The sequence below is a fragment of the Aythya marila genome (genome assembly GCF_965140915.1).
Source record: "Aythya marila genome assembly, chromosome: 2".
Classification (NCBI taxonomy): Eukaryota; Metazoa; Chordata; class Aves; order Anseriformes; family Anatidae; genus Aythya; species Aythya marila.
In genome coordinates, this window is record NC_139043.1 from 37,775,073 (window position 1) to 37,788,329 (window position 13,257).

At 37.7% G+C, this 13,257-nt stretch overlaps 1 protein-coding gene across 5 annotated transcripts in view; it reads right to left on the reverse strand.

The window, feature by feature from the left end:
* Window positions 1-3,479: 3,479 nt before the first annotated feature.
* The window catches only part of TBC1D5 (TBC1 domain family member 5), a 318,698-nt gene continuing 308,920 nt past the window's right edge, over window positions 3,480-13,257 (reverse strand). For all 5 annotated transcript variants that reach the window (XM_082754395.1, XM_082754394.1, XM_082754396.1 and 2 more), the window contains one exon: window positions 3,480-7,405. In XM_082754395.1, coding sequence (XP_082610521.1) covers window positions 7,115-7,405 — 291 coding nt within the window. In that variant the 3' untranslated portion in view covers window positions 3,480-7,114. The remainder of the gene's footprint in view (window positions 7,406-13,257) is intronic.

Here is a 13,257-nt window from a genome sequence, read left to right on the forward strand (position 1 = left end):
ATCCGCGAAAGCCATATTCTACAAATAATCTTCTCTGTTGAGGCCAGATGTGCCAAATAGGCATTGACAAAAAATACAGTTCTGTGCAGATGTAGTTGACGGATGTAGACATTTTGCCTCACTCCAGCATGTCTTAATAGATACTGGTATTTTACTCAGTCAAACATACTAATCCCACTATGTAAGAAGAACAAGGTTACAAGCATTTTAAAGTTGCTATTTCTCTCCCTCTTCCTCTTTTTAGCTTACTTCAACATGATCAATACAGGGAAAGAGGAGCAAAGTTGATGCAGTCTCTCTGCAGACTTACACAAACAATATTTCTTAAACATTTTTTTCCCATACAGTAAAAAAAATGCCAAAATGTGAAAAAGGAGATTTTTCTTTCTTATTTTAAAGTGACTCTACAATGTAAATTTTTCATCCCGCAGAAAGAAACCACTGAGGAAAGCACATTGTAGTGATTGCAATGCTGGCGTGGTTAATGATGCTTGGCAACTGCTTTCCGTTTATTTATTTATTTATTTATTTATTTATTTATTTTATTTAAGCTGAAGCTTAAAGATACACAAAGGCAGCAAACATTAATGTCCATCTTTTGCCCCTCCACCTTGCTAGCAATACTGTGGCCCCTGCACACAGAAAAGCCCTCCTGTGCCCCACACAGTGGGGGCACACACCAGTGTGAGGTGGCCACAGGAAAATATGCACCATTCCCCTTTATAGTTTTGTAATGTCAGTGCTTAACACAAGAGCCACTCACTAAGTAGAAGGAAAATTTTGGAGAAATCAATGTTTTGTCTCAGCAATGTTAAGACAGATCAGAATTATTCTTCATAGCCATAGTTTAAGTATACCTAGGCTGTTTTACAGGTAAAAGAACCCCAAATCCTCACCTAAGATACTCCTGATAAGACAATATTTTTCTCTCCCCCCTCCCCCTTTTTTTTCTTTTACCCTGTTTGTAAGAAAGTGTGGATAGAAAAAATATTAGGTAATCAAGCTTACAATAAAGCTAACCACAGGAAAATTATGAAGAGTGAATATAGATACTACCTCCTGTACAAGTATGGTGAGATTTACGTAGGATTTCAGATTTTCAATAGAACAAGGAGCACCCTGGCTGGGCTGGCAGCCAGGCTTCAGGCAGAGGGTACTGGAGTCCTCAGATGAGGAACATTTAACTTTGATCACAGTGACTGAGGACTCATCTATTCAGAAAATTAAACAGCTCAAGCTTTAACGGGTTATGACCAGTATCACAATACTGCCAGATGGGCTAGACCGTGGGAAATGAAAATTAAAGGCATTTAGAAAGAGGGTCTGCTGGGGAGCTCCCCCATCCATCACAACTTCTTCACAACTTAGTAATCGTGTGCAGTTCATTGTTCACCATATTGGAATTAATTTTCTCCAGATTTTGAAAGTTATTGACCTGAAGCATAATTCTGAAACACAAGAAGTACATCATGGTCCTGGACACCAACCTTTAGGTTCCATCATAATTTGCCCTGTGGTACCACCTGGAGGCTGGAGTTTCATTGCTGCATGTACAATGCACGTGATGCCAGAAGTCTTGCATGCCTTACAAAGATTGAAAAACAACACCTTCAGATAAAGCACAGGTAGAGATTGAAAGGCACTAATACGTGATTAAGTCAGTAACTGGAGAAAGTAATGTCCAGAGTGCTCACACTGAGACATACCATAATTCTGCTCAGCCGCTGGCCTGCTGCTGGGTATTACACTTGGATGTGGGAGCAAATACTGCAGCAATCCAGACATCAGTGTCAGTGCTAATGGGAATCATGCATGGTGGGACAAAAAATAATCAGATTTTAAAGAAAACTTAGCACTTTTCTGAGCCAGGTGAATCTTTACCAAAATCTGATAATCTTTGCAAGACTAAAAAAGCTTGTTGCTTATTAAAACTCTCTCTCTCTATATATATACATACATAACATAATTTTTATGTATTTTAATCCATGGATCTTTAAAAATGTTTTTAGGAACAGGCTTGCATTCATGTACATTTTTGCCATGTGTTCCAGGCTGTTGCAAGTTCCTCTATTTATGGATTAAAAATGTTGCACATTCCTGAGTATTGCACAGAGGTATGTATTATTTAGTAAGCTAAATGGTATTTCTGAGAATCTGCCTTTTAGTATCTGTGTGCTTTGTATTTTTTCTCATTTTAAAGAAGAATTTAATGTGGATCTGAAATTGCTACTATATTCCCCCTGTCCCCTGGATTCAATTAACACAGCAGGTAGGAGATCAAGATATTGTGACAACTATTCTTCTCTCTCAAAAGTATGTAGCAATTTATATTCTAAAAGGCCTCAAATACTGACATGATAATTTATAGCATCTTTGAATGCTTCTTTGTACTACTTAAAAATTCAGAGCAACCTCATCTTGCCAGTCCCTAAAAATTGCCGTGAAAGGCAAAGCTGTGAAAACGTTCTCAGCTCCAAGCTCTGTGACTGCACGTGACAACTTCAGCAGCAGAGCTTCCATCAAGCCTCTGATAGTGCTTACAAGGTTGTTCATGTTGCCACCCAAGAAGACAGTGAAAGTGGGACTTGAAGGATCAAATCCTTACCATTCATAGCATGTGGAACAGCAGTGTTTTCCCTCTGCAGCTGATATATCTTAATGTATCCTCCAGTTAAGCATCAGCTATGATTTTGCAAGTTAAAAACAAAGACAGGTTTGCCCAAACTTACCTGACATAGGTGAAAGGTATAAGGTAAAAAGTACAAGCAAGGTACATGGTACACATACAGAGCACTGTAGCAAATACTTCATGTGTACCTTGAGGTAAACACAGCTTTTTGTATTCAGCAACATTGTCCCATTTTCATGTTTCTTTTTGTTTTGTTTAATTAATTTATTAAATGCTCCTCAATTGCACTTACTTCAGCAGTGTGGGACCAAATTCTTCTCCGATATGAAACTGCTGCTATCAGCAGAGCTATTATTATTGGATTACATCTAGCTCACTGTTTGAAAGAGCAGGACCTGGTGAAACGATAAGCGCACTGTTATTAATCCAATTTTGACAATGTCTGTAATTACGACACACTATTTGAGAAGTTCTGTACAAATTCAGAGATGATTCCTTCCCTAAACAATTTGTAGTTTAAAAGTCCCCTGTTGCATCCCTTCCTGCTCATCTTCTGCTTCTAGGGTTATGCACTTTACCTCTTGCAGGATCCTCCCACATATCTAAAACCTCTAGCACTGTTTTAGTGGTTAAATATATTGCAAGCAGCAGGCAAACAAGTTGCCAATGTGCATGTTTCAAGTTGCTGTTTCTCCGATGGCCTTCTTTCATACTCTTTCATCTCTAAATTTAGCTAACTACTAAAGTAAGAGTCTAGCAGATTCAGCAACACAGGAAATACTAATGCCGACTGTATATAATCGTTCTTAGAAGGACAGCATAGATTATGAGACAGTGTAATTGCTATTCTGTAGCCAAATGAAGTTTATTTTATGAAATTGCACCTTTTCAAGTCTAATAAACCATTACATTCATTCCAGACCAACACATATAGCACAAAATCAAAAGTATTCTTTAAAGGCTGAGACCCAGAACGTGGAAATCTGTTCAAGTCAGGACTGCTACGTCCCTATTTGAACAGATGACATTGCAACTGCCAAGCACAAGTATACCATAAAGACCTTTAATCTGAAATTTAATCTTTATAATAGCTGCCTCAGTGCCATCTAACGAGGACAACACACTGCAGAATCACAAGAGCCATTTAAGAATGTCCATTTAAGTATTGAGATGCAGAAAAGTACTGTACAGATACTGAGATTGTGACTGAGACAAGATAATGTAACTGTACCAAGTTTAATGAAAACGCAGAAAAGTTACACAATTTTAAATTCTTGTATGTTATTTTCAGATACAGTAAATATGGTAAATAGGAAATGTTCTGTGTTGCTTGGGTTAGATAAATGACAAGCAATTTGATTCCCTGTATCAAATACATAAAATCTGAATAAAATATTAATAATCTATCTGCTTATATAGATAATGAGATAGTTTTAAGTTTCTAATAACCCTTGTCTTGAGAAATCATACTTCCCATATTCCAGTAAAAAAGCTTTTCCCCTTTTTTGGGAAAACAGCACAAGCACAGCCCAGAAAATTTGTTAACTCTTTCTTTAATAAAGCGGGCTAGATGTTCTTCCAGAGTAAAGATACAAAGCTCCACAACTAAATGAATACCCAGTCAAAATATCATACTGCCTTTCTGCAGTACATTAAACTGACATGACATGCAAGAGACTTTAAACATTCATAAAAATTACAGATGTGAGATACCCTACAACAGTCTCAGATACATATCTTAAACCCATATTAGTTTTCATCAGAAATTTGCAATGTGTATGTTTTTTCTGATTACTGGTATCCACAAACATTACAAGCAGGTAATTTCTGGGGAAAAAAAATAACCTTGTATTTTAAATGACAACTTATTTCTCAGTATATTCTTAATATAAGGCAAGACAGGGTGATGATTTGACATTTTGTCTAACTTACAGGCTTCTGACTTAACGAATACATAAAATTTTAACTATCTCTGTACTATGGTTAAGTATCAAAGACAACGTACTTGTGATGTGCAAGGACATGGTATAACCAAAGCAGATTCATTTACTGGAATTTGCTCTAATCTTCCTTGTATAATCATCTCTCTGCTTCTGAGGATCTTACTATATCCCATGGCATGACAGGCATTCAGCTCAATGGTATTCACTGCTTAGTGAAAACTTGTTAGAAACTCCAAAAATCTTTATATACTTCCAGCGCTGTTTTAAAATATGCTATACTGAAGATGTAACTAACTTATAAAAATAAAAGAACTGTACAAATCACACTCTTCCATTTGCAATGAGACTGCTCAAGAAAACAGCAATGTGATCCCTGAAACAAACAACCAGAAATGAAAAGAATGATTCTTAAAAAAAAAAGTAATAAAAAAAAGTAAAAACATTTTCCCCTGCCAAAGTTTTGGAATCTCTGAAGGCTTATGTAACACAGAATATAAAAACTTTTCTCTCTGTCCCCAAAATATTTCTTTTCTCTTTTCATAGGTACCTCTTGAACAGATTCCCCTTTGTTGGTGATGTGGCACAAGCCTTGCTGAATGGGTTAAGGCTAGAAAAGCTTGAAAGACTTAAATAAATCAACAGCCACCTAATCCCCTGGCATTCATGCAAACTCAGGGAAATAAAATAAACCTGAAGACAGGCATGCATGTTGAATTCCAAAGTGATTTTCTATGAAGCTTAAAACTAACCCCCAATAAACACCTCTCCGAAATGTTATGCATTTAAGATCGTCCATCTAAACAAAGTCATCTGACTGTTCACACCAGCCTCTCACAAAGATGCACGATGCTATTCCTGCTCATAACATTCCACCATTTAATCATTTTACAAGGCACAAAAAATCTTAGAAGAACTACATGGTGGTTTCTGAATGTGTGAGGATACGGCAGCAGCCACGTACTTACACGAGATAATGACAGTTATCTCTTTGTTTCAGTCACTGACACAGACCTTGTAAAATCTAAAACCAGCAAACCACATCACCTCATCTTTGGAATACTGTACTTAACTCCATTGACAATTACAGACTAATCAGCAAATGACTACCATTTTTAAGACCATATTAACATTAGCTTTGACATGCAGTTAAAAAATTCTTGCATGGTATACTGTATATGTATCTTCAAACTAAATAATGCATTTTTTGTGCTCTTGTTATAAATGGAGTAACTTTCTAGCACTGCTTCCTTGGGTTATTTTTGTGTAGGTTCTGCATAGGCAGGCTTCCTCTGACTACCATCTTCTTTTTTGTGAATTCCAAAAGGATTTAAGGGGATCAGTGGGTAAAAAAAAAAAAAAAAAAAGATCTTATCTACTTGAAATAAATATCATCAGAGGCACTATATACTTGATGGGAAAGTAATACAGTTTTTCATAGAAGAACAAGATCTGCAGTTAATTTAAAACTTCACCTGTTGGTTAACGCTGCTGCACCAGTATGTGTTTTTATTTTCTTTTTTTCTGACTAGAAATGTGGAAATCATATAGGCATATATGTAAACATAATCTATAGAAGATAATATTAATGAAATGTTAAGTGCTTTTAATTATGAGCATTTTATATCACTTTGCATCCTTCCCTGACAAGTTACCATACTGAAGCTAGTTTTAGTTCATCTGGCTCAGGTCTACACTATGAAATACTGTAATTTCCCTTGCACCTAATCTTTGATGGCAGTAATCTCAATAACATCAAAATTAATTCATGCCAGGGGAATACAAGCAGACAGACAAAGAGGAAAAGAGGTGACCTGGGAACTCTCACGGGGAAATAAGTAGGCAAAGGAAAATAAGGCTCTGCTGTATAGGTCCCCATTCTCAATGAATTTGTAACACATTCGACTTTAACATAGTGCTGAAGAACAATTACACAAACTTGTGCATTTAACAAATCTCAAGCTACTGTTGGATGAAAATAAAGAAACTAGGATTCCTCAACTGGGAACAAGCCTAGTGGCAGGATGATGCTTTTAATCTTTCTAATATACATTTTCTACTTCTCTAGTCACAGTCTCTGAAGAAATAGTACTCTTGCCTATTCAGAAAACCCAGTCTAGCATATTTTCTGAAAGGATGACATTGAATCTAGCTTGTCTTTGCCACGTCAGGTCTGATGCCAAGAATCTAAACATTTCCTAATCCATTATGGTACCTAGCACATACTATTCTATTTTGGGAAAGCAGTTCTATAGTAACAAAGCTCCTAAGTAAGATAGCTCTATAACTAAGAATAACTGTACATTAGAACTGGGTTTTACTGTTTTTTTATTTAAGGCAGTCATTACAAGGTGTATATTCTTTTTGAAGAGTTGCAAACAAATTTTTTATTATTTCTTTTTACCTAGGCTTTTGGCAGCTGAAATGGGTTACCTTTATCTATTTTCTGTCCTTCTAATCCAAAGAACCATCCAGCCCGTTGAACCATAGGAAGTTGAGCTGAGGTATACCAACTGACCTCCTAACCTCTCCCAACCAGTTTCCATTAGATGTCCAGTGGGCTGACAATAGCAAAGTCAGAATCTTTGCTGTTATTACTACTGTTGTCATCAGGGCTGGAACTCAGGTTGCTGGAGGAGGCTGAGATGGAGCCCATCAGCGGGTCAGAGAATATCAAAGGACGAGACGGAGCTTCTGGCTTCACTGCTGCTTCCTTGTGTGCCTGAAGGGACTGCGCTGGCTCTGGGACAGCACTTCTGCTTCTTTCGTCTTCTTCGGAAACTATTATATAGTCATCGGTGCTCTTACTCTCACTGGTGCTCGCATCAGTTGTAGTCTGTAAGAACACAGCACAGAAAGGACTTAAAGTTAGTACTCATTTTCCCACTTAAAGAGGTTATGACACACATCAGAGATATATCATGTGATAAAGGAACAGTCATTGTTCAAAAGTAGCAATGCTCAGATCAAGAAGTTAAAAAAAAAAAGTGGGTATTAACTGGATGAAATAATTTATTATTTACAAAATACCTTAACTCATATAGAGTTCTTATATGTTTCCTTATCATAATGCAGCTGTGTAGTGATCATAGTAGCTAGGCTTCTAATACATACATTATAGTTGTGAGGATATTAGGTACTTCTTTTCATACTGCTGTCAGTTTTCTACAGTAGTTCATGAAGACGTATTGAGAATTTTGTTTTGCAGATTTGCATGTACAATGGCATCTTGCAGTTCTTCAGGAGAATGGTTTGATATAACATTTCCTGGATTTTAGTGTGCACCAGCTCAGGTTTGGCAGATCAGGGCTTTCAGGGCTTTGAGACTTGGTGTTGTGGGCTGAGGAGCTGAGTACTGCCTAATTATAACAGAAAACTAGGGTCTGGGAATCCCTTTTCTACCTGGTTAGACCTTGAGAAATGAGTGTTCATAAACACTCCAGTAGCGGATCAAGATTAGTTTCAGCATATCAGAAAATTCTCCATGACCTAGCAATCTTATATTCCTACCTGAAGGAAGAAAACCAGCTTTTCAGCAGACAGAGTGTCTATAATTAGAAGGGAGAACTGCCATATACAGCAAGGTGGGATTTCTCCCTTGTTGACCAAGCTTATTAACTGGTTGCAATGCAAATAGACAATACCTTCTAGTTTCTTCTGTATAGGCGTTGATGGATTCAACGCCTATACAGCACTATGTCCATCAAAAATAATGTGACTGACTTCTTAGTTGTAAATGTTTTAGCATCATAATGCAACCTGCCAAGTGGCCTGAGTGGGACAAGTGTCTTGAAGTGGTGTGGTATTGAAATCAGTATATTTGATTTCAGTAATGTAAGATCAGCAAAAAGGAGGAGTATGGAAATGTGTGTCAAATACAAGCCCTTCAGCTCTTTTACCAAATAAAAAAAATGTAAATTCACTTTGGGGTAAAAGAGAGGTTGCATGTATTAGAGAAAAAAAAAAAAAAGAAATGCAAAAACTAACAAAAAAGAAAAACGGGAAGAATTTGAATGACATATGGTTAGACTCTCAATACAATATATAAAATTGGAGTCTGGAGGTCATCACAAGTATCACCAAGCCACAAGTTGGGTTTAAGCTATCCATGTCCTCTAGCAAAACTTACACTGCCAAATTTGTTATTACAGCTGAAAACAATTTTCTGTCACTCTGATTACTAATTATAGCAAAGTAATAATAAGAGCAGAATACTCTTGAAAGGGAACTATAGAGTAACTCAAGGAACAAAAACCCACTGGTAACTAAGATGGAACTGTAATATGAAATAGGGGAGTTACAAGTTTTTGGTTATTATATACATGGTTGCTCCAAACTGTTAAAAGTCACAAACAAGATATATATTAACTGGATGTGAAAATAAGTTCAAATATAGAACTGTGAGCTGTTTTCTTCAAACAAATAAGTATGTACAAACGAGGGTTTAAATGTTTCCCTTTGCAGCAAATATTCTGTTTTTATAATTTATAAAAATGTTTGATTTCTGTTATCCAGTTAGTATCTGTACAATAATATGTATCAATCTGTTTTGTAAGTAACTCAATTTAGAACTTAATCATTCAAATGGAAATATATTAAGTCCAAGTATCAGTTACAATTTTAAAGGTCCCTATAAAAGACAGTTGCCAGACTGACACAAATGTACATCTATTAGTCTTTGAAACTAATTCATTTTCCTTGGATGTCTTAATAAAATTCACATAAACCAAACAGAGCAGATTGCTTTTAAAAATGTCAACAACTATCTTGTACCAAATGTTATCAAAACCGATCTCAAACTTCCTGTTTTGTGCAGAACCAGGGTAGTCCAAATGTGAATAAACAACAAATTTATTCACAAAATGTGAATAAACAACATGACAACGACAATGAATTCAAATAGATCTACATGGAGAGATACTTCACTATTTAAGCACTTCTGACATGAGACATCATTCGTTATTAATTAGCATTTACTTTCCTCTGGTCTGTTTGAGGTGCTGTCATTCAGTTGCCATCTCCAGGGGGCTGAGGAAAGAGGCACTGCAGCACTACTGCCGTGCTCCAGTCATGTGCCAGCAGTCACCTGGGTTTGTAGGCACCCAGTGCAGCCACAAGACAGAGCCAGGTGAAGCTTTTTTTGGGAGCCCTAAATGCCACGTTAAAATTTCAGCACTTTGTTTTTTCACTTCTGTACAACAGAAATACCTGTTACTTTAAACGACAACCCTTGCATAACTGACCTGGCTTCCTTCCACGCTTCTGTGTAAAAGCTCCCAGTGAATGCAGTACAGTCTCATTTTGCAAAATTACACATTTTATTATTCCAAGCTATCAGGATCATGCTATTTCAGTCCTCACAGCCCTTGTGTTGAGATGGCTCCACCTTGGGTAGGGTGACATGGACATATTGGAAAGAGTCCAGCTTAAGGCCACCGAGATGATGAAGGGACTGGAGCACTTCTCTCACGAGGAGGCTGAGAGAGCTGGGACTGCTCAGCCAGGAGAAGAGCAGGCTCAGGGGGCTCTTGTCAATGTACCTAAATACCTGAAGGGAGGAAGCAAAGAAGCCAGAGCCAGGCTCTTTTTAGTGCTGCCCCTGCCAGGACAAGAGGCAATGGGCACAAACTGGAACACAGGAGGTTCCATCTCAACATCAGGAAGCATTTCTTTACTTTGCAGGTGACAGAGCACTGGCACAGGCTGCCCAGAGAGGTTGTGGAGTTCCCTCCTTGGAGATCTTCAGAAGCCATCTGGACATGGTCATGGGCAAGCTGCTCTGGGTGACCTTTCTTGAGCAGGGGGGTTGGACCAGATGACGTTCAGAGGTTCCTTCCAACCTCAGTTGTTCTGTGATTCTGTGACAAGGATGGCTAATGGGTCACCTTTCTTACGGCACTGAACTCCAGCAAGGACCTCTGGTCATAAGTGTTTTGCACTGGTGCTGCAAATTCCTAACTTCTGTTTCACAAAATGTGTTCCTGCATAGTTAAAAAAAGCATCCTGCCCTTTAATAAAGGGAAAGGAAAGAAAACCACTCATTTCAATTCCTTTTTTGTTAGTGCTGTGCTTTGTTACACTATTTTTCATTCTAACCACACTTTCAGGTTGAGTTAAAGAGACGTATCACTCACTGACATATCAGACGTGATATAGCATATATAGTGACCCAAAAATGATAGAAAAGGGCCTCCTGTAAATGTTTGCCCATCCCTACAACACACTGGTATTTTGGTACCGATTTTTCCAGAGGTAAAATACCTCCTCCCTCCTTGTTCTGCCTATTTCTGTTTCAGGAAACTCATGCTGACGTGAACCATGTTTTCTCCCATCTGCTGCCACTACTGAATAAATGAAAAATGACAGAATTATACTTCCAGTAGCTTTGAAACTTAACAACCTTACGCCCATTGCCATATGGCTTCTCCAAACACTTTCCTGATGAATATCAGCTACTAGCACCAGGCTTATTTCAATTGCCTTCATACTGTGAATGAGTTAAAACTAACTGTAAGAACACAATTCAAGAAAGCTTAGACGAACAGCAGCTCATTTTGCCTCCTTCTTTGAATAGACATAAAGGCAAGATAATGTGTTAATTATCATTCATTATTTAGCAACAGAAGCCTTCTGTTTGTCAACTGCATACTGCTACCAAAGCCAAACATTCCAACAAATGCTCTACTTCTTTGAGTCTTTTATCTTCATTTTTTGCATTTTTAATTTTGCAGCTTTCCTTTCCAAAGAAGGGCTGTATCCTTATCCTCATTTTTCAGAAAAGGAATTTGAGGCAAAAAAGAGGATGAGCACTTTTAAAAGATGATAAATAATGTATACTCGTGTTACAACCAAGCACAAAAGACCAGACTTTAATCTCAATTACATGATAGCTACACCTGTAACTTTTCCAGATGTCCCAGAATTACCCCTGTAATTCCACCAGAGAAAAATCTTTACAGTATAAGTCACATTAAATAGAATAACATGCATTACCAAAGTCACAAAAAATGTAAATACTTGTTTATCAAGAAATGCATTAAATGGACTAGAGATGGCTGGAATTTTTAACCCACCTGCAGCTCTCCCAGCTTGACCCAGGGCATTAGTGCAGCCCATTTTCTTCACCAGAACAAAAAAACCTGGGCTGTGCAGCAATTAACCCCAATAATTACTGGTTTCATTTCATAGCCTACTAAATTTAGCAGTTTTATTTTCCTTTTTTATTTTTCATTTTATTAAAAAAAGGGCCCAAAGCTCTCATCTTTTTGTTTGATTTTTGGATTTGATTGATTTTGTATTGATGGGCTCAGAAACAGAATAGAACAGGGGGATACTACCAGTCCTCCTGGACTGCCACGTGGCTCCCCAACAACGAGCATTTCTACAGTGAATCTTCTATTTCTCCTTCTGGAATAGGGGCCACAACTCATTATCATAATTGGAAGTTTCAGATGATAAGGCAAGAGGGGCTAATCAGTATGAATGTGCTGTATGTGCAAACGTAACCCATACTGTGCTGAAGCCTCATTCAGTGTTCTGCTGGCGCTTGGCTTGTACAACACCAACTCACATCATTTGTGGTTGGCTTACTAACTGCTTCACAGAGCACACAAATTGTGGAACCCGGGAATGCTGCTCAGTTCCCGGGGCTGGATGCATATCCTGACTACACACTGGGATGAGACCTCAAAGTTTCCACTGGAAAGAAACTTGCACAGAGCAGGCTTCACCTGCCACACTCCCAACACTCACAGTGCAATGACCCAACAACACTGCTCAGTGACACGTTTGGAGCAGCATCTGTGTTAGGTCTTCTCCAGCATGAACAGGGTCTGCACACACTAACTGCATGCTGTTGTTTTTTATGGCATTCTACCTTCCAATTTCTATAATAAAACCAAGTAAAAAAACTTGGCTCCGTGAACCTGTCATTGCTAAGTAAAAAAAAATAAAAAAATATTAGTATTCGTTCTAATACTGAAATACAACTAAAATATTATTTGTATTATTTCATACATAGAATGGTCTAAATCGGCAGGATTGTGTGTAATGAATCAAAACAACTGTGTCATTATTTGAAAATGAGTAAATATTTCCTCTAGTTCCTAGGTAAACTTGTCAAGAGTAAACTTCATTGCAGACCTAGCTAGACTCTGAGGTGATTCAGTGCTGCTACTCATTTTCAAGTGTGAGTATCAGCAATGGCCTGGCAGATAACTTCAGAACTCTAATATTGAAAATTATATAGAAATGTGCTTATTAAAAAATGCTGGTTTTTAAGATCACATTTGAGTCAGACCGAGCCTTAGACAGAGAGGAAGCTTTTAATGTTATGGAAAAATAACTTTGGGTATGAACTTGTTTGGTGACTGAATGCTTTGTACGTGACAATCTTGTTTACTGATTCAAGGAGAAAGTCAATACAGTGAAGTAGAAGGTAAAAGTAACCTCCTCGCTATTTCCTTTTTGGCACTGGCCATGCATACACTGCAATGCAGAAAATCAGCTCTTACATAATGTAATTCTGGAGGACAAGGACAATGAGAATAATCAACTGATATGGGAACATTCACCTCCAGTTTTGACATCTCTTTGTAGGAAATTAATCTGCAAAGTAGATTCAACAACCTGAAAGAAGAACACCTCCCCCACACACCCCTCGGCAAACAATGCATAACACTTTGACTT